The sequence below is a fragment of the Chelonoidis abingdonii genome, chromosome 1 (genome assembly GCF_003597395.2).
Source record: "Chelonoidis abingdonii isolate Lonesome George chromosome 1, CheloAbing_2.0, whole genome shotgun sequence".
Taxonomy (NCBI): domain Eukaryota; kingdom Metazoa; phylum Chordata; order Testudines; family Testudinidae; genus Chelonoidis; species Chelonoidis abingdonii.
In genome coordinates, this window is record NC_133769.1 from 259,398,363 (window position 1) to 259,426,047 (window position 27,685).

At 43.5% G+C, this 27,685-nt stretch overlaps 1 protein-coding gene across 1 annotated transcript; it reads left to right on the forward strand.

Annotated features, from left to right (window-relative positions):
* Positions 1-939: 939 nt before the first annotated feature.
* LOC142046072 (uncharacterized) lies at positions 940-9,558 on the forward strand. The gene has a single exon (XM_075061461.1). The coding sequence runs from the start codon at positions 980-982 to the stop codon at positions 5,393-5,395; it is 4,416 nt and encodes a 1,471-aa protein (XP_074917562.1). The 5' UTR covers positions 940-979; the 3' UTR covers positions 5,396-9,558.
* The last annotated feature ends 18,127 nt before the right edge of the window (positions 9,559-27,685 follow it).

Genomic DNA, 27,685 nt, shown 5'->3' on the forward strand with positions numbered 1-27,685 from the left:
AAGGATGCAGTAGTCAAGTGACATTGCCATGGCTGTCATTACATAAAGTGCTCTATCTCTAGTGCTGTCCTACTTGTCATTGGTGTGATCCTTTTGGAAAATAGATTTAAGGAGGCATTTCCCACATGCCAAATGTCCCAGATTAGATTAGATTCCTCCTTAACTGGAAAGGTTCCTGCTAATTTCTAAATTGTATCTACAGCGAAACCTGAGTCTGTGGTTGATCTACACTTTTCAGCCTTCAGATTTTGTTTTTATGTTAAGCCAGAGGCACAGCTGTATTTCCATACTGAGTGTGTTCTCATATTCTTTATTGTTTAGCAGGAGTGGAAATGTTTGGTAACACTTGTGTATTGGGGACAATAGAATTTAAAGAGAGTGAGGAATGGCACAGATGAGCTTTGTTCACCATTGTTAGTGTTGTTTATTCTCATGACTATTTGGCAGTTGTTGTCCACTGCTATCCAAATTTTTAAACAATTGTCACAAAATACAGGAGAAATTGCAGGCTGCACAGTGTAGGATTGTTATTAAAAACCTGCATACACACACACACACCACAAGATGCTTCGTGAGGCTTCTAAAATATTTTGCATGCTGTTAACAGGCAACTAACTATGACCCAGTTAAGAACTGTAAGTTAAGGTATTCTGTTTAATGCACTATATATGTAATTAAAAATAATAAGATTAGAAGAAAGTGACTGGTAGTGGGTCTGGTCAGTACAGCTGTAGGGACTTCCACAGACCAATTTCTAATTGTGTATGTGTGTGTAATACTAAGTTTATCTTGATTTAAGTTGTAAAACAAGTTTTAGAAGATTTCTGTTATAAAAGAAAGGATCTGTTAATAAATAAAATAAAAGTAATACAGAGTAAGGAAGTAGAGGCAATACTGGTGACTTCAAAAGAGCATTCATTTTCTTTTATGCAGCACTAAATGTACAAAGTTTTGTGATGATAAACTGCTGATAGATCCCATGGTGCTGAAGAAGAAGCTAAATAGGATGGCAACAGAACCAGGGGCTTTTTCTGTCCTCAGCAGCCTGCTGCTTTACATCACAGACCTCGCAGCCTGCGACCCACAGATGCCGAGGAAGAAGGCAAAATGGGCAGAAGGCAAAGGAAGCAAGGTGATTTGTAATTCTGAATGCCAAAGTGCAGACAAGACCAAGCGCCCCACAAGATTCCAGCTTTTGCAATCCAAGTTCATGAATAACAATCATGAACCTTACATAAAGAAGACAAGAGAAGTTGGCAAACTAATCATTAAAGAAAAGCAGTGGGTAAACAGGGGCTGTCTAAATGCCACTGTTAACAAATTAGACAAAAATAAGGAGAAAAAAGGAAGTGGTCAAGCACCAGAAGAGAACAAAAAGATAATGCCCAATGAGAGGGTCAAGTGGAATGGTCTGAATGGGAAAAATACAGTGAAAAACATTCTGAAGAAATTTTTAGCTGCAGAGGAGAAAGAAACTAAGGAGAACGCTTCTGTCCGGAAAAAGAAAGAGCCAAACAGCAATTTGCCAAAAATAATCAGCAGGAATTCTGTTTTCTCCAAACTGAAGGAAAAGTTTGAACAGGCAAGTTCTGTTTGTTCACCCACAGAGGTGAAAACATTGCTGTTGCGCAAAGGTGAGAAAAATACAAAGGTCCCAAGTAGAACACCTATTCACAAAGCAGAGGTCACAGTGCTCCACACTGTGACAGCCACAGTTCTAAATAGCCCTCAGTCCCAGTATTTAGTGTGTACAATGGCTCCAATGCCTAGATTCAGTGTTGTGACTGAAATTAGCCATCCTTGGAGCTGGTTGACAAGCAACACTGGTAGTAATCAGCCTTTTGATCTTGGCACTCAAATGGGAGAGGTGAGTGACTCTGACAGCAAACATGATAGTAAGCCTGGTAAGAATGAAATGCTAGAAAATAGGGCACAAGACAGAGAGTACAAAGGACAGATGCAAACTGTACAATGTGTAATGCCCAAGGTCATGACTGACAACAAGGACAGTGCAGAGACTAAAATAGATTCCACAAACCAAGGACCTGGTTTTCTTCCTAATCTAGACTGCTCTTCTACTTTCTGTAAAAATAAAGCCCTGGCAGACCGCATTCCTACCTTATCTCAACCCACATTATCTCACAAGGGGAAGAGCACATTAGCTGGATTTGATACATCTTCATTAGAGGACAATAAAGCTGCTCAAAATGTTAGTAAAGACAATCCATCTACTAACTTGCCTTATTCTGGTGTAGCTGAAGGATTCAGTGCACACAGTCCCCAGGATATTAAAGAGGTTGATATTCCTAAAATAACAGTGAATGCATGCAGTTCAAAGGAGGCAGAAATAGTGTTCTCAGAGTCAGAAAAAGATCCTCTCTTCACAAGCCAAAAATGTTTCCCGGAGAAGAAACTATCGGAAAGTATTCCATGGTTTTGCTCCCCAGTAGTTCAGGCATCTCAGAATGTAGTGCCTCCAAATGATGACCTGCAGTTAACTGTCAAAATACCAGTTACTGACAAAATGCCACCGCTGATGCCCAGGCAAGAAATTGCATCAGATTTTAAAGGCAAACGTTCCAAAGCAGCTGTAAAAAGAGAGAAATTTCACTATAAACAGGAAATATTTCCTAGTTCTAGAAAAAATGATTGCAAAATCACAGCTAAGCAAGAAGAGGAACCAGCCATAAACCCAAACAAGCTGTCTGATTGTCAAATGCAAACTGAACAAATAACCCAGGAATCACAACCACATCAAATGCTTAGCCAACAAAATAACATTGATAATTTCAGCACTAATGTATCAAATCCGACTATGAATCAGACATACCAAGTACACTCATCAAATGATTCAAAGAAGGAAAAAAGAGATATTATAGAAGGAAAGCATATCTGCTCTGATTTTGAAAAGGACCAAGGGCCATTGTCAAGTTATTTAATGAAGCACAGGTGTTATATTCTGGAAGAGAATTTTGGGAAGGACCAATTATCCTCATCAAATGAAATGGCAAGTCAGGAAAACAATACTGCCAGAGAAAGGAGTACCTTGTGTCATCTGGAGACTTATCAAATGCCATCAAAGTATTTCATGAAGCATGAAAGTGACATTGCAGATGAGAATCCCTGGCCTAATTCCGAGACATGTCAATCATTCTCATCAAATTATTTAACAAAGCATGAAAACAGTGCTGCAGAACAAAGAATCTGGCATGCTATTGAAAAGCCCCCAGTCCCATCATCAAAAGATTTGGTGAAAGATGAAACCTATAGTGTAGAAGCTAAGAAGGCTTGTCATAATTCTGATAAGTACCAATTACCTTCTTCAAATAAGTATGTGAAGCATAAAGATATTATAGTAAAGAATACTAAGTATAATGGTGAGAATTACCAGACACCACCATCATCAAGTGATGTCATAAACCATGAAAATAATACAGCTGAAGAGAAGAATATCCAGCATGTTTTTGAGAAAAATCAGTTACTCTCACCAAATGAACTGGGGAAGCATGAAAATAATACTGCAGAAGAGATAAGTCCCTTGAGTAACATAGAGAAATCCCAATTACCCTCATCAAATGCACTGGTGAAGCCTGAAAATAATACCTCAGTAGGGAGAATTCCCTTGAATAACTGCGAAAAGTACCGACTCCCCTCACCAAATGAATCAGAGAAGCATGAAAATAATACTGTGGTAAAAACAAGACCCTGGCGTAATCTGGAGCTGGACCAACTGCCAATTCCAAATGATGCTCTGAATTATGAAAATGAGAAGAGAGGTGAGAACTTTGAGAAAAACCAGTTTCCTTCCTCAAATGAAATGGTGACATATGAAAATAATAGTGCAAGTGAGAGAAATAACTTACATAAATATGAAGAGTACCAAATGCTGTCATCAGATGATGGCTTGAAGCATGAAAATGATACGATGGTAGAGAAGAATGCTACTGCAACAGAGAAAAATACCTTGTGTAACTCTGAGATGTGCCAAATACCAACATCAGGTGATTTTATGAAGCATAAGGATAATAATGCAAAAGAGAAGAATTCTTCTAGTTTTGAGACATGCCAATTACCCTTATCAAAGAATAAAATTAACACTCCAGGACTGAGAAATACTTTGTGTAACATCAAATACCAAATGCCATCAAGAGATTTAGTGGAAAATGAATATGACACAACAGAAGAGGAAAGCACCTGTTGTAATACTGAGAAATACCAACTGTTCTCATCTCATGAATCAATGAAACATGAAAATAATGCTGCAGAGGCAAGAAATATCCAGAGTAACTTTAAGAATTACCAAAAGCCATCATCAAGAAATATAGGGAAGCATGAAAGCAAAACTGTCCAAGAGAAGAGTACCAATTATAATTTTGAAGAGTACCAGTTACTCTCAAGAAATGCACCACAGAAGCATGGAAAGAAAGCTGCAGTAGAGAGAGATACCTTGCGTAACCCTAAGAAGAATCAAAAACCATCATCAAGCTCATTGGTGAAGCATGAAAATAATGTTACAGTAGAGAAGCAACAACAAACATCATTGTCGGATGATTTTGTGAAGCATGAAACTGAAACTGTGGAAGAGAAGAATAAACATCATAGTTCTGAGAAGTACCAGTTAACTTCATCAAATAAATTGATCAAGCATGGAAAAAATACCACTGTAGAGAAAAAGCAACAAACACCAACATCAAATGATTTTAGAAAGCATGAAACTAACACTGTGAAAGAGAAGAATAAACATCATAGCTCTGAGAAGTACCAATTAACCACATCAAATAAATTGGTGACACATGGACAAAATACTGCAGTAGAGAAGAAGCAACAAATATCAATATCAAATGATTTTAGGAAGCATGAAATTAGTACTACAGAAAAGAAAAATCCACATCTCAAAGTTGAGAAATACCAGTTACCCTCCTCAAGTAAACTGGAGAAGTATGAAACTAATAGTTCAGGAAAGAAAAATAGTTTGTGTGACTTTGAAAAGTATCAAGCTTCATTGCCAAGTGATCTCATGAAGCATCAAAGTGATTCAGCATTAGAGGAGAATACTTGGCATAACATCGATAACTATCAAAAATTACCCCTATCAAATGATGTATCCAAACATGATAAAAATACTGTAGAACAGGGGAAAACCCAGCATGGCTTTAAGAAGTACCATAAACTATCATCAAATGATTTAGCAAAGCATGAAAATGTTGCTGCTGAAGGAAAGGCCAGGAGACAAGGGTCTGATCAAACAAATGACAGAAAAACAGAACTCCAGGACTGTGCAAGAACAGCTGCGCAAGCAAAATACATAGCAGAAAGTTACGGTGAAGGACCCCTAAATTCATCTTTTAAACCAATGATAGTTAGAGTAAGTGATACATTTAAACATCACACCTGAAATATCTCTACAGGTAAACTAATGACCTCAATTATTTGTGTCATCGGATCTTTCTTTTTTCCATCAGTGTTCAAGACATTAAATTATCACTTTATAATTGCATGGATATTGATGCATATTTCTTAGGGTGTAATTCTTTTCCCTTTCTTAAACACTGGCCAGAAAATCACTGCAAATATATCATCAAATTAATCATCAATTTATTATGAGAGGGGCTGAGAGATCATCAACAATTTAATCCTGCTCCAATCTCTCCTTGATAAATGCTCAGTTTTGTTTGTAACTAGGGTATTTTGAGGATGAACTTTCCTTTGTATTTACTCATTCTAATAAAACCCTGTTACTACTCCTTTTAGGAATGGCTTTAGACAATGTCAGGCTTCGTTAGGTCGAAAATGGCCACTTAAGTTCTAGCTTTAAAGCTGTAAATGCAAAGGCTGATCCTTGCTAACATGAATAATGTTTCAAGGGTAATGTGCGAAAAGGTAGATGCTTCCTTTATCTACAGGAAGGTCCCGAGAGGACAATATGTTAAATAATTTACTGTTGGGCGCTTATGTTCTGTGGCATAAATATTGGGAAAATATTGATTGAACCTTCTGTCAAGATATTTACACTTTCAGGTGTGTACAATATTGATATGTGTTTGTAGAAATAGGTTATTTCCTCATGCATGTCACGCTATAGCTACTCCTGTGTTCACAAAGGGCCATAATGTAGCAACTACAAGTACTCACAAAGGACCCAGTCCTGTAAGGTGCTGAGCAGGTCAATGAAAACAGGCTGCTGAGAATGCTGCAGGAGGGGTTCAGCACTTTGCAGGATTGGGGTTAAATTGTCTTTGTGGCATATCAGGGGCACACAGGCCCAAGGCAGGCATTGCCATGGATATTAAAGTTACTCATTGGAAAGTCTTATCATGCTCGTGCTTTCCTGTCAAGTGTAGCAAGTGTTCACCGTAGTACGATATGAAACTTGACAATAATGAACAGCCAGTGTCACTGACATGTGCCAGTGGAATGTGATGTTCAGAGTGCACAATAATAGCAACTTTTGCGTAAAGTTTGCGTGTCCCAGGCTTTGCTTTGGTAGACAGGATCGGTTTGTTATGTTTTCTTCTTTCTGCGCAGCTGCTGAGCAGAATGTAGCTGCAAAATGGAATCTTGCTGTTAATGCCACATATCAGCCTGTGGCAGATAGGTAGGTATTAATATAATAAAGTCAATCCTCACATGTGCCAGCATATCTGCCTTGTTTTCATAAGTCGGGCACTGTGGAGAGAAGCCTTTTCTAATTAAAAAGGCCTTTCTTTAAAGGGCACTTCCTAAGGGCTTTGATTCATTAAATGTTATCCACAGCCATCCGTCCACAGATCCTGGCTCTTTGACAGCCAAGGTCAGCCTGCCTGAAAAGCCAATTAAAACCCCAATCTTTTAAGTGGCAGTAAGCTTCTGAAAGTTGCAGGGCTAATTTAGAGGGGGCAGAGTTTATGCAAATAAACTCTTCCTTACCCACAGTCCATTGCACCACATTCCTTTGAATATGTTAGACACTGTCTAACATAGTGGTCTGGTTGTTGCTTGTTTCCCAGGCTGGCAGAATGCTCCTCTGTGACTCCAGCCAAGAGAATGATGACATGAGCAGACTGGCAGCATGCTAAATTCAAATCCCTTTAATGACAGTGTGAAGAGCACAGACACACAGACGACAGCTGGGCTGGGCAGGCCAGGGACACTGCTTTGAGAGGTGACATGGAACACAGTGTTCCCTCCCTGATAGCTAAAGAAGGTGATATTTAAAATTTTTCCTTGAAGACATAACATTAGCCTTCCTGGTAGCAAGAAGCTCATGGACTGAAATCTTCCCCTTCCCATCCCCCATGCAGAGGGCCAGATAAAAGAACTGTGCCCCCCCTTAAAGCCACAAAATTGGGAGCAAGTAGAATTTATGGGTTGTATAATACTGAACCTCTGCACAGGGGGGAATTCCATTCACAGAGACCTTTTGAGCCAGCCGCCATGGAGGCTTCTTAGAACTGAACTAAGCATGATTGATATTATTATTCAATATTACATGACCTCGTTTGAAAGTGCACTGTAACATAAAAAAAATTCACATCAAACTAGAATAGCAAGTTCTCTGTTTGCCTGTTCTCTAGTTGGGGTCTAAAAATTGCAGATAGATCTGAGTGAAGTGGGGATTTTTTTTAATAAAAAATGAGTATTTATTTTTTGTAATAAAAACCTGCAGTTCACATGGTTGGAAAAATCACCAACCAGAATTAGGGAGCTTTTACTAGCTGCCTGGAAATTGATAAAGTGTTACTTGGGCAATGCACAGGGAATTTTATCTATGTGTACCAGGAAGCCCAACTGCTCTCTGTGTGTATCCTACATGTCTGCTTCTCTTGATGCTGCCGAAGCACTACCACAGTATTCTGGAACACTTTCCTTTCAGTACAAGTCAGATATTAGTGGGGTAGATAATTTTTAGGGGGTGATTTTTGCATTTCTGTATGCCTCAATCTATATGGGCTAGAAAAGTGATAAATCCATTAGCATCAATTGATCATCTACCATAGGTACTGGAACTAGGAGTGCTGGGGGTACTGTTGCATCTCCTGGCTTGAAGTGGTTTCCATTATATATAGGGTTTCCAGTTTAGTTCAATGGCTCTTGGCACCCCTACTACGAAAATTGTTCCAGCATCCCTGTCATCTACCACAAGCAACCTTAAAACACTGGAGACACTTGCACCAACTGCAAACTAATGTGTGATGGCCCAGTAAAGTAAACCACGTCTTTTAGTATCAATAATTATTAAGAAAATGTCAAAACAGCCTAGGTATTTAACAAAAACCACGTATAAGCCAGGCAGGGGGAGAGGGGTTGTATCACTGTCCTGGGAAGGGAAGCGAACACCAAAACCTACTCCCTTTAAGGCCCTTGCCTCAGGGCACCATTTATTGTTTGAACACAAAAGACATAAAATAAAGCAACTTTTAGTTGCTGGCTACAAGCCCAGAGGTTTTTTCCCTTGTTCCCTCCAGCCATGTGGTAGGCAGGGATTCCTTAACCCTTTTTTGAACTGCTGCTCACCTTGCCCAAACAAGTTATTATTATTTTTGTTAGCACATCTGATGTTTACTTTTCTATATTTGAATTATTAATGTAATCATATGCAGTACTGCTACTGTAAAATGTTATTGTTTTATATTCTACTATAGTTCACTAGGGCTGGGCTTTTGAAAGGGCATAAGGGAATTAGATATTCATCTAAGGAAATGAAGTACTCAGATCTCATTGAATTAAATGGGATTTAGGTGTCTGATTCCCTTATGCTGCTTTTGAAAATCCCAACTTAGACCTAGATACACAAAACCACAACCTTCTTGCAAATGAAAAGAAAGAAGAGTGCAAAGGGTTTCTGCAAAGCATTTCCTGCATATGTGTTACTGTTTAGCATTTCCAATGTTAATAGCGTCTTCCTCATTTGTATATGCAGTTATTTTTGCTAGTACCCCAAGCAAACATGATGACAATTTTTTCACGCTCTGGTGCATTTTGCATTGATTTGAGTTTTTGTAACTTTGCTTTAATTGAACATTGAAGGTCATGAAAAAGAAGGCAGTCAAGAAGCATGACCTTAAACTAGAGGTTGGGGCTCTTGGAGTAAAAGAATTAGGCTTGAGAGAAGGACTGGAATACCATACAAGATCTGGACGACCTGGAAAACTGGAGTAATAGGAATGGGATTAAATTAAACAGTGTAAAGTGCAAGGTCATGCAATTAGGGACTAACAACAAGAATTTTTGCTATAAGCTGGGGACTTAGTTGGAAGTGACAGAGGGCGAGAAAGACTTGGGTGTATTGGTTTATCGCAGGATGACTATGAGCCGCCAGTGAGATATGGCTGTTAAAAAAGTTAATGCAGCTCTAGGCATAGGTGCTGCTACACAGGGCCTGCCCAGAGGATTCAGGGGGTCTGGGATCTTCAGCAGCGGGGGTCCTTCCGCTCTGGGTCTTTGGGGCACTTCAGCAGCGGGTGCCAGAGGGAGTGAAGGACCAGCTGCTGAATTGCTGCCAAAGACCCGGAGTGAAAGAAGCTCCAGGTCTTCGGCAGTGGGTCCTTCACTCACTCTGGGTATGTTCGGTGGCACTGAAGGACCTGCCACCGAAGACCCACCGAAAACTCTCATGGGGGCCCCTGAAAACTTTTGGGGGGCACCATGCAGGGCCTGGGACCTGGAGCAAATTGCCCCATTTGCCGCCCCCTCTGGGTGGCCCTGCTGCTGCATCCCTTCCCTTGAAGTAGTTTTCATCATATATAGGGTTTAAGTTTGGTTCAGTGGTTCTCAGCAGCCTGACTATACAAATTGTTCCAGCACCCCTGGTTCTAGGAGGCATCTGGTGAGGTATTTCTGGTGGAGACAGGGAAGTATTAGTACCATTACACAAGACACTGGTGAGACCTCATCTGGTATACTGTGTGCAATTCTGGCCTCCCATGTCTAAGAAAGAAAAATTCAAAGTGGAACAGGTGCAGAGAAGGGCTACTAGGATGATCTGAGGAATGAAAAACCTACTTTATGAGGGGAGACTCAGAGCTTGGCTTGTTTAGCCTAACCAACAGAAGCCTGAGGGGACATATGATTGCTCTCTATAAATACATCAGAGGGATAAATACCAGGAAGGGAGAGGAGTTATTTAAGCTCAGTGCCAATGTGGACCCCAGAATAAATGGCTATAAACTGGCCATCAGCAAGTTTAGGCTTGAGATTAGACAAAAGTTTCTAACCATCAGATGAGTGAAGTTCTGGAACAGCCTTCCAAGGGGAACAGTGGGGGAAAAACCTAATTTGTTTCAAGACTGAGCTTGATAAATTTATAGAGGGGATGATATGACGAGACTGCCTACAATGGCACGTAGCTGATCTGCGACTAATAGCAGCAAATATATCCAGCAGCTAGTGATAGGACTCTAGTTGGGGTGGGCTCTAAGGTACTACAGAGAATTCTTTCCCGAGTGTCTGTCTCAGGGGTCTTGCTTTCATGTTCAGGGTCTAACTGATCACCATATTTGGGATTGGGAAGGAATTTTCCGCTCTGCAGTTTGGGGCATGGATCACTCACAGGTTTAAACTACTATGAATGGTGGATTTTCTGTAACTTAAAGTCTTTAAACCATGATTTGAGGACTTTAGTAACTCAGCCAGAGATTATGGGTCTATTACAGGTGTGAGTGGACGAGGTTCTGTGGCCTGCAATGTGCAGGAGGTCAAACTAGATGATCACGATGGTCCCATCTGACCTTAAAGTCTATGAGAGTGATCACATGGTGGTTAGTGCGGGGAGCGGTGGTAAGTAGAAGATTCAACCAGCCTGTTTTTTACCAGCATCTTACAAAGCATTCATGCCCTGTACTCTTAAAGCATAATAAAATCCACATGCAAGCCCTAAGAGCACATAGTAAACCAGTTTCACTAGAGCAAAAACATATAAAAATCTAATATGCATATCCAGCTTATTTCCCCTCCCCCTCCCTTCTACAAGCAACAGATACCAAGAGGTATGTGCTGTTTCAGTAGCTCGGCAGAACACCCTTCTCTAGGCCAATCATGGTATCAGTCAAATCCTGGAGCTCTTCACTGGCCACGGTGAAAAAGCTCCATCTTGTGGTCTAATTTATATAGCATGCTGCAAGTAAATGAAGGTGAAACTAGCAAAAAGAATAATAGAATCATAGAAATACAGGGCTGGAAGGGGCTTCAAGAAGTCATCAAGTCCCACCCCTGTGAAGAGGCAGGATCAATTAAATCTAGACCATCCTTGACAGGTGTCTGTTTGGCCAGTTCTTAAAAACCTGCAATTGTGGGGATTCTACCATCTCTCTTGGAAGCCTGTTCCAGCACTTAACTATCCTTACAGTTAGAAAGTTTTTCCTAATATTTAACCTAAATCTCCCTTGTTGCAGATTAAGACCATTACATCTTGTCCTATTGTCAGTGGACAAGAAAAACAATTGATCACTGTCCTCTTTATAACAGCCCTTCAATATTTGAAGATTGTCATTCCTCCCCCCCCCAGTCTTCTTTTCTCAAGACTAAACATACCCATTTCCTAATAGGTCAGTTTTTTTAAGCTTGTTATCATTTTTGTTGCTCTTCTCTGGACTTTCTCCAATTTGTTCACATCTTTCCTAATGGGTGGTGCCCAGAACTGGACACAGTACTGCAGCTGAGAACTCACCAGTGCTGCGTAGAGCAGGACAGTTATCTCCCATGTCTTACATACAACATTTCTGTCAGTGATTGCACTCTGGAAAAGCATCTCTCAAAAGTGACTTGTTCTGGTGATTAAGGAGATGTAGGGGGAAGTGTAGGGATTCTTAGGGTTCTAGCTGGGATGCTATGGGACACTGAAAGTAAATGCCGGCTGTCTTAGAAATAAACACACAGAATCTAGTTTAACTAGTTCACTTTCCATAATATCTTCAAAATGCATAACATCCTCGAATTATATTTGTCTTTTTCACTTATGCAAACATCCCCATTTATGGAACTAAGTATTTTTCACTCCCTGATGAGAGTTTTTAGCATAGAAGAGTCATTGCTTGATTGCTGCTTTGCTATCATGTAAAAGACTTCCTCTCTGTCAAATACGAAAATAACAAGCAGCTGGTTCTATGGTTGCTGTATGATCTAAAGGGCCTGGTAGGATTTTTGAACTATTATGCACCTCAAATGGCTTTCCTTGGTTTGTTCTTGTTGGTTCTACCACTACTTATATCTTATTGCACTGTAGGTACCTGGAGGAATATGTAAAATGGCAGGCACCTTGGCTGGCCAGCAAAAGTTACAGCAGAGCTTTGATGACGTGTAGAACTGAACTTCTGAAATCTACCACCAGAGCGAGTGTACAGAAATTAGATAATGTTTTGACTTCAAGGTCCCAGAGACACAGGGTATGGCTACACTTACAGTTGTACAGCACTGAGAGTTACAGCTGTCTTCGTACAGCTATGTAGGGAAAACGCTGCAGTGTGGCCACACTGACAGCTACCAGTGCTGCAGTGTGGTCACATTTGCAGCATTTGCAGCACTGTTGGGAGTGGTGCATTGTGGGCAGCTATCCCACAGAGCATCTCGTCCCATTTTGGCGCCGTGGGTTGTGGGAAGGGGACGGAAGGGTGCGGGTCATTCTGCTTCCTGTCCCAGCGCCCTGTGGTGCATCGCTACACATCCCAGCAGTTTGGCACCATTGTGAGTCTGCAGCGCGATTTCTGTTAGAAATGGAGCCCAAGCTGCTGAGGACTTTGCTGATGAATGTCGCCAGCACATCACATTTGGCAGTTGAGCTATTCCTTCAGCTCCAAAGTGACAATGAGGAGTCCGACAATATCGATTCACCTGACATGTGTGACAATAAATTGCTTGTGGCAGTAACGGACATGCTCAGCACCGTGGAACGCCACCTTTGGGCTCGGGAAACAAGCACTGAGTGGTGGGATCACAGCGTCCTGCAAGTCTGGGATGACGAGCAGTGGCTGCAGAACTTTTGGATGAGAAAAGCCACTTTCATGGGACTGTGTGCTGAGCTCGCCCCCACCCTGCGGCTCAAGGACATGAGATTGAGAGCTGCCACTGTCAGTGAAGAAGCGGGTGGCTATTGCAGTCTGAAAGATTGGCACAACTCCAGACAGCTACGCGATCAGTCCGCGAACCAGTTTGGAGTGGGAAGTTGACTGGTGAGATAGTGGGTGATATGCACAGTTTGCCAGGGGGCCATTATGCGGCTCCGAGCTAAGAAAACCTGCCTTGGGACGTGCAGACATACTGGATCGGTTGCACACATGGTTTCCGTTAACTGTAGGGGCAGGGGCATGGATGTGACGATATTCTGGTATCTGGCACCACCTACTGGCATCCTTGAGTACCTTATTGGAAGGGGTATTTTCTTGTGGTTCTCAGCGCTTGTGGATCACGTGGGCCATTTCATTGACTTTACAACGGATGGCCTAGAAAGGTCATGATTGCATGATCTTTCGGAATCTAGTGCCGTTTTCAGTGAAGCTGCCGCTGCGACTTTTTTCCCAGACCACAATCAACATAGGAGAGTCAAAATGCTCTTCACTGTGATCCTTGGGACCGCTGACGCCGTTTAATGCCATGGCTCTTGAAACCGTAACAGGAAGGCATTGACACGAGCAAGGACGAGTTCAATCTACAGTCTGAGCCGGTGAGCAAATGACTGTGGGAGTGTGCTTTATGGCCGTTATAAAGGCGCTGGAGATGTCTTCATGGGAAGCTAACTTGGGGCGAAGCGCATGCCCTGCGGTTGATACATTCCGCTGCTGTACCCTCCTTAATATTTGTGAAAGGCGAGGGTGAAATATCGTGAGGAGAAGGACTCCGAGTTAACACTGAAGGCGATTTTGCACAGCCAGAGAGCAGGGTACTAGAGAGGCCAGTAAAAGTGCTAACCAAGATAGGATGCCTTAAGGAGCAATTTGCGGCTAAAAGCAACAGTAAATAGTTTGGTGGCCATGCACAAAAAACAAAAAGTAGTGATGTCAGTGATTACAGTGATTTGCAGTGCTGTTTTTCCTTTGGAGTTACAGTATGTTCCTTTCTGCTTATATAAAACTGTTTTAAAAGCCAAGAAATCATTTATTCAAATACAGTACATAAAAGGGCTGGGGGGTAGGTGGGATACTGATTACGTCAGTCAGGTTGATATTGTCCTGCCTGGAGTGCTGTGCAATGCTGCTGCCACTCTAGGATATAGTGGGCTGTCAAGGGTTGGATGGGGGTTGAGTGCGAGAGAGAGTAAGGTCATAGTTCCAAGCGGCTGGTAGGTGAAATGTCAGTTGTTGGGGCAGCCGGTGGTGGTAAGAACTAGGATGCTGAGGAGGACGCGGGGTTATCTTGACAACACCAGTGGGCAAGGGAAAGAGCTTATGGGGACTCGCTAGGGGGGTTATGGCAGCACCGGTAAGTCGGATCTGCCTGCATGGCTACGAGTGACTGATACAGTCCTTATTGGCGTCAGGAGGCTGATCCAGCGCTTATGTCTTGGTCAATTGAAAGCCCAGTTGCTTCAAAAAATTCCTCTGCTCCTGCTATTGTAAGATCCCTTCCACTGATGCATTTTCTCATCTCCCCCAGTCCTTGCAGCCACTATTATTCTCTCTCGCCATTATCTGCTTCATAATGCTTTCACTAAATCTATTCTTTAGCTTTTTCTTGGTTTCCTCCTCAAGTCTCTGTAGTCTTTCAGCCAGGCTGTGATAGGGCCCGCGAGGATTTCAAGGCTACGGCTAAAAAATAGAAATAGGTAAACATTCTTACAAAAGGAGGCTGCATGTTTAAAGTACACAGTGAAGGAAGATTGGAGGGTACTATCTTGTAGATCCAATCTTACACTAGCACAACATAGCATCACGAGATGGCTCGACAGCGCGAAGACATGTAAGTAGATGGGAATGAGTGATTAATGAACCAGGTTGTTGACGCTGGCTGAGCTGCACCGCTGCGTGCTGCACCTGAGGGAGGGAGCTGCTGTGAGAATCAGGGTCTCACTGGGGTCCTGTACATTGGGGAAAGCAGAGAGCAGTAGGGAAAGTGCATCTGACACACCACCAGCCACATGCCAGCAGGATTTATCCCTACCAGTATATTCTCGGCTGCTGCACGAAGTTACTGGGTGTAGGCACTGGGGGAACAGTGGGCTTCTCCAGCAATGTGGATTGCGCGCCCTGGTCCCTATGGCAAGCTTGCGCTGTGGCAGCAAATGTCCCCCGCACCTTCACGGCACAGTGGCACGGACCAAGCCTTCCGCTGATCTGGCACTATTAGGACCAGGTCCAGTTGCTCTCCCCAGAGCTAAGCCATTGGACTCAAGCAATGACGCGTGTGCCCACGCTCTTGGCTGAAACTTTTTGAAGAGATTACAGAGTGATTTACCGCATGTATAGACTACACAATGGCTATTCCCACATCCTTAGGCATGGCATGCAGGCGATTAGGCCCCATAACGCTCCGTTACGACCTCCTCTCCGCAAACACAGTCGCATCTTAAAAATAAAATCAGCTTAAGCCGGGGAACACGGGCCGCTCCTGGCTGCTTCGTTCTTCACACAAGTTCCAGGCTTGCTGCGAGCTAGCTTCCTCTGGCTTGAGAAGAGCTCCTGCCTGCCAATGCCTTCCTGGGATTCTCCGGCGGATCGCTCCACCCACCTCTTACTGTTAGTCTAGCTCTCACTCTCGGTTTCACTCTATGACCCACCAGTCCCTCCTCCTCGCAGACTGCATCTGAACTGTCCATCGTGTCCTCAGGATTGGCAGTGGGGTCACGCTGCCCAAGTATCGCATTCGAGTCCCTTGTAAAAATGGGCGCAGGTCGTGCTCCACGGGGCAGTAAACTCGTGAGCGGCGGTTCTCACCTACAAGACTTTGCAATTAGCACTCCGCAGCTCCTTTACTTTAACCCTGCCAACTGCCACCGCGTCCGTTCATGGCCCCATTTTCAGCAATGGACTTTGTATACTGGCATAGATATCATAAGTTTCTACGGCTGGAGAGCGAGCTGTGACTGCCACAGCTTCCATCACCCCAAACACTGCTGAGGCTGCAGGCTTTGCAAGTGTCCATACTGGGCAGGGGTTTTCAGTGATTAGGGGCATGGAGGCATGGTCAGTGATTGATTGATTGATTGCACTCCACACCTGGCTGAGCAAACAGGAAGGGGATTTTTAAAATTCCCGGGGCATTTAAAGGGCGGGTCACCTGAGCCCAGGGAAGTGGAGTGCGAAACGATGAGCAGAATGGCTGAAAAGGTATGCTGGGATACCTCCTAATACCCTGGAGGCCAATAAAAGTGCTTTTGGTGGTCACACTTGATGAGCAGCGCTGCATTACCAGCGCTGAAATCGTTACACCCCAAGCAGACCAGGTGTACAGCCAGCGCTGCAGCCAGGGAGTTGCAGCGCTGGCTATGCTTTGCAAGTGTGGACACAGAGTAAGTTGCAGCGCTGTAACCCCATCACCAGGCTGCAACTCTCAAGTGTAGCCAAGCCCACAGACAAGGTTTTCATCTTGAGGCTAAAAGACCAAAAACATCAAGACACTTGATCACGGCCTTGGAGAAGCCAAAAAGACTACTCACACTTGATCTTAGCTCACAACCTGTGCTTGAAAATAAATGTTGTATTGTATTGTTCATCTCTACAAATGTGTGTTTTAGAGATTAGGGGTTATATGTTCAGGTTTGACTAGTGGTTTTGGGTGCCCAACTTGAGCTATCTTAAAGGAGCCTGATTTTCATAAAGTGCTAAGCAACTGCTCTCTGAAAATCAAACCCCTGTAACATGTCTCATGTTGCACAGCCAAGAACTGAAGCATCCCAGACCACTTTGAAAAATACTTTAAAATGAAGGCAAACCTAAGGATAGCTGCCATATAGGAACAAATCAGGAATGCAGTATCCTGTCTGCAAGTTTGGCTAAGGCAGGGCATTTTCATCACAAGAAGGTGCAACACCCATCCCCCACCCCCGCAGGGTGCATGCTGCATTGTCCAGTACTACACTGAGCATGGAAGGGAATCTGAGCCCACCTTGGTCCTGGCAGAAAGGTGGGAGAACTTAGTCAAGGAGCAGCTGAAAGAGATGAGAAGCTGCTTCCATTTGCTATTTCCCAACAGTTCCCAGGGTGAGTTGGACAAAATAACACTGCATGACACTTCAGAAGCCACCGATCATTACCAAGAAGCAGCAGTGTTTAATCTGATTACAGGACCAAGCCAGAATATTTGAGCCCCTATAAATCTTTAAAATTAAATCATGTGAATTTAATGCTCATAAAAAGATCTGGATTTCTAGGCCTGGTGACTGAGATCCTTCCTTCGTGTAAAGAAAAGGCACAGTGCAGGTGTCTGTGGGCCAAACTTCCCAATAAGGCCCTGCCAGTATATTCCAGGTGAACTGCCTCCTGCATCAAGCAGACATATCTGCAGAACACAACAAAAGCCCAATGCCAATTTAGGCAATATATTGTCTCAAATCAGGTTTTCTTTTATAGAGTCTTTTCTGTGATACACATTATACAGTATATAGATAGTGTTTGTAACTGGAAATCACAGCTGGTTGCTGTCATGAATAACATAAATGTTCCTTAATAATGAGTCTTTGCTTATTATCTGGGTTGCTTATCTGTACCACTGAGGGTTGCATGAGGCAAGATTAGAATAATAAAGACACATACAGTAATCGTCTTGTAATAATCCTTATGAGAAAATCAAGGAAGAAGCATGAGAAATGAAGACGAACAAAGCCTGCAACTATCTAATCAGACATAAACTGTTGTCTATTTTCTATGAGAGCTGACACAAACAGGGCTGCACAGGGCAGATAGAATATGTAAGATGGGGAGAAATTATGAAAGAGTTGTGGCTTCGAAAAAGAGCAGCTCAGTCTTCGTGCTGTGCCTGGGAATCGATTTGTATAGTGAGCGGCCTGGCTACTTGTAACTGAACACTGAGGTTGCAGTAAAGGAACTGTGTTTGTGCCCTGAAGAAAAAATGACAACACTGTTGACAGCTGAATAAACCAATCATTTATTTCCACTCTCCTTCTGGTGTAGGGTGAGAATTTCTGTTCTGGTTGTTAATACCCACACGCCATCTTGAATTCCTGACAACAACTAGGAATCCATCTTGGCTGCCTTTCTTCCCCCTCCTTAGGTATAGTTTCCCGCCCTTTCTACCGAAAGGTGGGAAACCATGTGACATGTGATCTGCCCAGTAACGGCAGAGCATATAAGGGTCAGCACATCAGAGAGAAGCTGCTGCCCATCTGAGTGGCAGAGTGCTGGATCACAGCCGGGTGTTCTACTCAGGTGCATAAGCCAGAGCACAGCGTCTTAGGGTTGTGGGAAAGTTTAACACACTTGCAGGAAAGGGTGAGCTGTTAGCTGTCACCCTCTCATCTGGATCTTACTTGCACCCATGACGACGCAGGGGCGGAGGAAGAAGAATCACCAGCATCAAACAGAGTTACCACTTATCTGTTGGCTGAGGTCTGCTCCTCATTCTGCTGAGTCACCTGGTCTGTTCCAGACCCAATCTGTGTTGTGAGGTCAAGAGGCTCCAGACACAAGCTTCAAGAAATGGTAGAGACCTTTTAAGTCCTCCATACCCCTTACCCGTGACCTGTTTTAAGAAGGGTGTAAACCCTTTTTGGTCACAGTTAGTAATATAATGTCACCTTTACCTGCTTACCTTGTTTAACTGTGTTGGAAGTCCTTTATAGCATACCCCATTTACTAACCTTGTTCCTAATAAACTTACCTGCGTTTTACTCCTACACTCCCTTGTCAGTTTTTATTTTGGGTGATCTTAAACCCCGATGATGGATTTGGGTAGGGAGACGAATCTTTTGACTGGTCTCTGGCCATCCTAAAACCAGTCAACACCAAGACAAGCTAGTCTCTAGAGAAAGATTAGACCAGGGTTCAGCAACCTTTCAGCAGTGCTGTGCCAAGTCTTCATTTATTCACTCTGATTTAAGGTTTCGCGTGCCAGTAACATATTTTAACGTTTTTAGAAGGTCTCTTTCTATAAGTCTATAATATATAACTAAACTATTGTTGTATGTAAAGTAAATAAAGTTTTTAAAATGTTTAAGAAACTTCATTTAAAATTAAAATGGTGGCCAGGACCCGGGCAGTGTGAGTGCCACTGAAAATGAGCTTGCGTGCACCTTCGGCACGCGTGTCATAGGTTGCCTATCCTGATATAGACAATAATTTTTAAGATTAAAAATCAAAACTAGTTACCCATATTGGAATAGCAGTAAGACCTGAAAAGGTGTATTGTGCTTAATAAGCACAGGCTGACTAGCTAGCAGCCACCCAGCAGACTATCAATTGCCGAGCAGTTCAGATGTCCCTCCCCTCCTGCCCTGTGCTGCTCCTGCGCTCTGCCTTGGAGCTGCTCCCTGGAGCCTCCTGCTTGCTGTGCAGGGTGGGTGGGGGGTGAAGAGGGGTGTTAATATCAGGGTGTCCCCCTCCCCCTCCTGCTCCTGCCCCCCTGCTTTTGTACATTATCTCCAGAGTGGGGGGTGAGGAACACAATTGGGCTCAGGATGGAGGGAGCTTGCTGGCAGCAGCTGCTGTCAGTTTGCTAATCTAATTAAAAAGGCAATGTACTTAGAGTGGGTCAGCATACTTAAAGGGGCAATGCACCTCTCTCTCTCACATACATGCATCCCCTCCCTCCATTCGTGCTGCCTTGTCGAGTGTGAGGCTACATTAATAACAATGGGTTAACCCTTGAGGCCTCAGCCAAGTGCTAGTTCCTCATTTAGCAGTAAGGCATTCCCTGGGAAATATCCCACCCTCTGAATTCACTACTTCAGCCAAGCTTCACAATTATCATTGCTGTGTATGGTATTAAATTATTTGTTTAAAACTTATACTGTGTATATATGTGTGTGCGCGTACGTATAAATATAATGTTTTGTCTGGCAGAAAAAAGTCCCTGGAGCCTAACTCCCCCCATTTACATTAATTCTTATGGGGAAATCGGATTCACTTAACATTGTTTCACTGAAAGTAGCATTTTTCAGGAACATAGCTACAATGTTAAGCAAGGAGTTACTGTATGTTAAGATCAGTTTGCGTTTTTGTTTATTTACTAGGTAACTTGCTTTGATCTGTTTGCTATCACTTATAATCACTTAATCTACCTTTTGTAGTTAATAAACTTATTTTATATTGTACTCCAAACCAGTGTGTGTTTGTTTGACTAAGGTGTCTGGGGAAAATAACTTGGCTACCACACATGTGCATGGCCGTCTTCACATTGAGGGAGAAGTGAACCAAGTATTCATGCATATACTGGTCAGATTTGACCAGGGCAGGATGGTGCTGCTCTGGAGTCCTGGGCTGAGAGGCTGGTGGTTAGAGAGTCTGCATGTGACTGCAGCTGGGTGTGTCCCTACCTGGATGTGTGCTGGTAAAAGTGCAGGCTGGAGGACTTTGTAGCTTGTCACAGCAGCACCTTCTGAGAGGGAGCTCAGGCTGGTGGGTCAGAGGGCTCAGGGGTACCACAGTTCCAAGTGGCATCTTGGGGTGGGGAGGGGGAACCTGTCACAACCTGTAAAAGAGTAGTTAGTTCATACACCTCCTTGAAGAGTTTGTGTTCTACAATTCTACGATTTAAAGAAGGAAAGGGAGAAGATTGAGATAATCAATTGAAGGACTTTATACATTTACAGCCAGGCAACCCACAGTCACAGTCTGAGACCTGGGAAGCTTTAGGCTATGGGAAGGTTGGTCAGGGTTGTGAGAAGTGAAGCAACTGTTTGCTTTGGAAATAAAAGGGATTAAATACAGAGTTGAATTTAATCTGACACCACTAATTGGTCACATCAGATTCAGTTGTCAGTGACTGGATGGTAGCAGAACAGGTCAATACCACAATGACTGAGGAAGCCAGACCACTCATAGACATTCTGATACCACCTAGCAGTATAAGGGTCACACACTGAAAAATCTAGTGTGTGCTATGTCAAAGTTAGACTCAGGACTCACAATTTGTCAGACCACTCTGTCTTATTAGCAAAACGCTCTGCTAATACACCCAAATAATGTGAGCACCATACGAGACACAAACTATCTTATTTCATCTTTACAGATGAAAGGACACGAACTTAACAAGATAACAAAGGAAGCAGAATCTGATACGTTTACCTGGGCTAGACATGCATATCTTATTTCCTTACTAACTATTACCAATCTCCTGTTAATGTCCCACCATTAGCTTAAGTGGACCCATTGTTTCTACCTTAATGTTTTTCTTCCTGACAACTATATTTCAACATTTCTTATTTCTGCTTAAAGGAACATACAACATTTCTTTAATCTGTTACCGAAATGTCGGGTCCGCCTAGCTGAGAGCCAGACAGGGATAAGGAAAGGTTGCTTTATTCTGCAGAAGAAAGGAGATTTCTGTACCTTGGTACAAAAAACTCTGCTCTATACAAAAACCAAGAATCTTTTATACACACTCACACACAGGCTTTCAGTCGTGCTAGCATTTGATTGGTGGTTAGCAAACCCTGCACTTCTGCAACCTGCTCAGCAAAAACCGGCTAAGGACCAGCTTTAACTGCCTCAAAACTGATAAGAGGAGACAGTTAAAACATTCAGGCTACTGTGTCCATGAGATATCCAATTTCTCCTAATGGTTACCAGCTATTATAAGACTACTAGTTGTTAGGGGGGGCTGCTATCTCTGACAAATCCATTCTTATTTTTACAGTATAATTCATTCTACTTTGACAGCTATTATAATTCACAGGCCAAAACCCCCAACAACCTTTGTTAACACTAAGCCAAAGTTTTCCAGTGGTATCTCATGCCCTTCCAGAACAACTAATTCAGCAAAACTCAAACCTCTACAGACCAGGAAATAACAGAGTTAAGGTAATTCAACCTTACACTTCTGAGAACACTTTTAGAAACTTTATTCTAGACAGAAACTCAGTGTTTTGTGAGTTTCATGGGTTGGAGTAAGATGAGTCAGGCTCCCATTTTCTAGAGGCAAAGTATAGTTCAACTTCATTTCTATACTTAGCGAGAGCACTAAGAGGAATTGTAATGATCTTTACAGTTCCAGCTGAGTGTGGTGTGACAAATGTGCTTCAGAGATTGCAATTGATCCTACCAGGATGAAAGTAAAATTTCTGTCATTCGTACAGTGGTGATTTAAAGGGCCCCGGGCTCCAGCTGCTGGTGTAGTTGCAGCAGCAGCTGGAGCCCCAAGCACTTTAAAATTGCTGGCCCTGGGGTAGCTGCTCCTTTTGCGCACCACCTGCTGTCAGCAGCCCGGGGGAGGGGTGGGGGGGGCGGGCAAAGGGGTAGGGACATTAAAGCACTGCCACAGCAGTGCTTTAAGCAGGGTCCTTTTGCTGCAGCAGCACTTTAAAGGACCCTACTTAAACTGCTGCAGTGGCAGCACTTTAACGTTGCTGCCCCTTTTGCGCCCCCACCCCCCATCGGCGATTCTGCCAGTAGGGATCCGGCAGGGCCGCCGACGGGGGGACAAGGAGCTGTGCTTTAAAGTCATTGGTACGGGCCAGTACAGGTGGCCACTTTTTACCAGTATGCTGTACCGGCCCACACAGCCTTACTTTGACCCCTAGATCCTACACAAAGGTCTACTCTAATCTGCCTGGGAGGCAACGTTTGTTCCAATCTTTATTTTACAGAAGTTTTACAAAGAAACACCATCAAGTATGTTCTAGTAATTGAGTACACTGTAATATTTACAGTGCTAAATGAATTTTTCAATACAGCATGCCACATAGGGAGGGTTTTACCAGAGAATCCGTATCCATAGCTAGCTTGAGCTCAGTTTCCAACGAATTGCAACTAATACATACAAAGGGACAAATTCTGCTCTCCATAGCGCTGCTGCAAATCTGGAGTAATTGTATGGGTTTCAACCATTATTCTGAATTTGGAGTTGTGTGAATGAGACCAGAATACAGTCCATCTTATTTCATTTTTAGTTTTGATTTTACTGCTCCAAAATTTTGAACAATATATTTTGACCTCCTTAATAAAAAACGTGAGGTTCATTGATTGAAATGCTAAATTTAGTAGAATTTCACTCATTCATGCAATGGAGAAGTAAGAATACAAAAACTGCTGCTATGAAAATAACTTCAGTTGTGGATACTATGAAACAATCTTTGAGTGTAATAAAATATCATTCATACGCCTCATCCAAATTATGGCACTACCACAAAGTTTAAAGTAGTGTAGTGGCTGTTTGGTTATTTTTGAAATCTACTGATGTCTGAAGTGGCCTCTGAAATAACAGTTAAAGTTGCCTCTCCCTCCCATCTGAAATGGTGCCCCTGTTTCTCCATACAGTTGTTGAGCAAATAGTTTGGGTTACCACTTCTCTTACACATTTTGCATTTTAAGAGTGGTAGCCGTGTTAGTCTGTATCAGCAAAAAGAATGAGGTACAGTTTCCTGTGGTGTTCCCAGTGGCCTGTAGATGGTGCATTTTCCATGTTCCTGAAGTGGATGTTTGTGTGTAGGAAAAAATTGCTCAAGCTCAACAGATAACTGATAAACAAATGTTGCATGAAAAGATTATCTAAAGTTTAATCCCTTAAATGCTTAAATGGCTTTTCCCTGGTATTTAATTCTTTATTCATGGCCACGCCTAAATAATTCAGTAAGGGCCTGCTCTGAAGCGAGCGCTGCTGGTACATGTTTCGCAGTTAATAATTCTCAATGAAGTGGAAATCAGGAACTTCACTAACATGCACTTCAGGAAGTCATAACATCAATTCTGTGGTTTACCGAAGCAAAAAATCAGCTAGAGTCTGATCCTGGGCCAGTGAGGTGAGGCCAATGTATGTGATGTCACACTCCTCACGGTACAATGGGCTTTCGATCCTGTCATCTCCTGACTCATCCCCAGGAGAAATGGGGTGCAGAGCTCTGGAATGGTGCTGACGTACCCAGGGTTAGATCTCAGGCCCAAGATTCAGTGTGTGATTTCCATCTTCCCCCACTCTCCCAACCCTTTCTCCACTGCACTGGCTCCAAATGGCTGTATCCTGCCAGCTTGGGCAGGAACAAGAGTGTGAGTGTGGCACCTGGCATGGTGGCGCTACCATTCTGACTGGAGCCTCTGTGTGCCACTGCAATACAAATGGTTAATAATCATAACAAATAACTGGTGTGGATGTTTGTGGTGGGAGCTAGGGGGTGCAGTGAATAGAGGTTTCCTGTTGCACAGGATGAGGAGAAACCTGCTAGGGACTCTGAGTCCTGATGAAGGGGATGACATTTGATTCGCCCTAGAGGCTAAGATCAGGGACACCAGAACAGGGTGGGCCAGAGAGCCATGAGTGTCTTCCCCCCCCCCCGACACTTTTACTAGCCATGAGTGATGGGGGAGGGGAAGAGGTCGGGAGGGGGGAGGCAGCATGGGGGCAGGGCCTCAGGAGGAAGGGCCGATGTGAGGGGGTAGTTTTGGGAGGGAGGGGCATGCAGGTGGAGACAGTTTGGGTGATGGTGGCCCTGCCCACTGTTAGGAAGCTTCCACCACCCCTGACTCAGATTATTTCCAAAGTGCTCAGTCTGCATGAGCAGCCCCCACTTGATACTCTGCAGCAGTAAAACAGGAGCAACAATTATCTCACTAGAATTTCACCATGTTGCCCCTACAGGCTAAGGCCACCTCAGGAAGTGCCCTTGGGCTATAAGATTAGCAGTACAGTCTGATCGGCCCTGCTTGCTCCTCCTCCCAGAACTGCACTTTGTTGATTCACACACCTCCCCAGTGCACTCTGTTTTCCACTCTGATCCTGAAAATCAGTGAGGGATCTTGTCTTCCTTTATGCCTCCTAAAACAGAAATCAGTCAGTTGGGGCCCAGCAATAATAATGATTATCTTTAATCCAAAGTGCTTTGTGTCTCTTACACTGGGCAGTGATGTAGAACCTGGCAAAGAAGGCCCCGTTGTGAAAGCATTATATGCCAAGTCATCCTAATGGGCCTGATCTTGAAAGGGCATTAGCTCCCTCCACCCCCACTGATGTCCAGGGTCCTGATGCCCTGCACCTTGTGCAGTTACACATGTGCATACGCTGCCAGATCAGAACAGTCATGTGTGACACCATAGGCGCCAACTCTGTGGGTGCTGCGGGGCTGGAGCACCCATGGGGAAAAATTACTGGGTCCTCCACACCCACAAGCAGCCAAGCTCCCACCCAGCCCCTCCTCGCCACCTCCTCCCCTGAGTGTGCGGCATTCCTGCTCCTCCCCCTCCCAGCACTTCCCACCCACTGCTTAACAGCTGTTTGGCAGCACATAGGATTTTCTGAGAGGGAGGGGGAGGAGTGGGGATACGGTTTGCTTGGGGGAGGGGTGGGGAATTGGGGTGGGGGGAGTGTGGTGCAGGAGCGGGGTTGAGTACCCACGGGACAGAGGGGAAGTTGGTGCCTATGTCTGACACCCACCCTGCACACGTGTAAATAACTACATAAGGTGCTGGCAATGGAGAATTGGGCCCAGGGGCTCTCAGGCCCCCATTATTTTGCAGGATTGGGCCATACATGACTTTTTCCTAGTTAGAAGGTCTGGAGGGGATTCTGCTGTGCTCAAAGAGCAACTTCCTACCAAGTCTTTATGTCCTTTTTGACATTCCCCAACCATGTCTGCCTAGTGACGTCCTCTGTTGGTTTTCTGCTACAGGCTTACATCTAAGCGCTCTCTCTGACCTGCCACTGCTTGCCATTCTATTGGTATGTCTCAGTTACCCCACTAGTAGAATGCCTTCTCCATTCCAGTCTCTAGCAAGTTATTTTATTAATCATGAAAATGCTTGTTGTGAGAATTCTCCAAGGCTGCTTCCTGATTTGTGAGCGAAACGCTTGCTAAGAGTAAATGGCAATAAGAAAACTGCTGCTGGCAATAGCAGTAGGAATACAAAACCGAGAGAGCGCCATTAGGTCTGTATTTTGATACCCTTGTGCACTGCCTCTTGAATTTCATGGGAGCTGAGCATGCCTGTATGAGAGCAAAATGTTGTTTTACACAGCTAATATGATTTTACGTCCATTGGCAGGAGTGAGATCTGAGTGTCTCTCTCTCTCAGGGTTAAACAGAAGGTTTATCAATAACATTCCCAAAATGTTACCTCTGCCATGGAATCGCATAGTTTATTAATAAAAACACACACGCAAAATAACTGATTAGAACACAAGACACATTTTCCATAAGGACCAATCACTTAATTCCATATTAATAAATATGGGGTGAAGTCTAATTGCTCAGAGTTTGTGAGTGTGAAATGAATTTCACTCCATATTTCTAAGTACTGAGTCCTCTACTACTGTCACTTGTGGTTCCTATGCCCATCTCTCATTCCCCTCTGCATGGAGAAGAGTGTGTTCTGTGGTTTTGTCATGCTATACGTCCTTCCACTCCATGGTGTTCAGTGATCACTCAGGGCTTAAGGTAACAGACTCTTTGTTCTGTGTCTGGTTCCAGCAAGCTGTGCATTAGAACAAAAAACTTGAAACACCCTGCCCTGACTTTGTCTGGGTAGCTCAGCCCTTAAAGGCACAGTCCCCAATACCATGTCTTCCCTTTCAAGCCAACACTTAATACCAATAACACTTTAAAAAACCAATATTGATATAACAATTACAAATATTTACAACCAACCTAATAACTAAACTTGCTAACAATGTTCATTTAGTCTCTGATGTGCCGGGTGTGGTCACTTGGACCCAAGCTCCCCATGAACCTCAGCACTGCTCCTGTCCTCCTGCTCTCAGGAGGCAGAAAGGCCACTCGTTCTGGTTAGTGCATGTCCTAGACCCTCCCTCCCCATGCATTACTTCTGGCTGTGGGACTATCTCCTGCGACACCACTGCTGTTTGCAACCATTGTTTCCCATTACTGAGACAAACAGAATCATTTTCATGAAGCGGCAGCAGCTCCCATAATCCCCAATCAGATTATTTTTTTATGTTGCCTTTTCTGACTCTTTATACTACTACTCCCCAGTGCCTCTGAGGTCAGTTCCTGCACAGCAGGCATTCTTGTTTTCAGTTTTCTGTTGAACAAAATGTCATCAGGTGACAACCTATGCTTCACTTGTGCCTGTCTGTAATTTAGCAGTATTAAATATGGATCAGAGAGTGACTCAAACATCCTCTCAGTAGAGATAAACACCATTCTCCAGCAGCCCGTTGGACTGAGGATAATGGGGACTAGCAGGGAATTTCTAAACCCAAACTCATGCCCACTAAACTGTGGTCCATTGTCAAATGTTACTATGTAAGCAAAAATAGATTTGACATGCACAAGCAGCTGTTTAACTGCAGTATCTTCTAGGAAGACTACCTCAGGGAAGTAAGAATAACAATCTAGAACAAGTCCATAGTCTTTTTTACAGCTAATGTAAACAAATCTATGCCTACTTTGCTCCAGGGGGCCCATTTTTCCTGTGCCACCATCATGGGCTCTTTTGCCTGATTTGGCCTGTATTTTTGGCATATGCAACAAGTCTCAACAATTTCCCCTCTGTCGCTGTTCACTGAAGACCGGTATGAAACATCTCTTAGATTTTTTTTAATCTCGTCATGTATCCTAACATTTTTCTATGACACCTTAGGAATCCCCATCCTGGTGCCGTTAAACACCATCTAGGACTGAGAGCTCCCCCTTAAACTGATGATAGGGGCTGCAAAG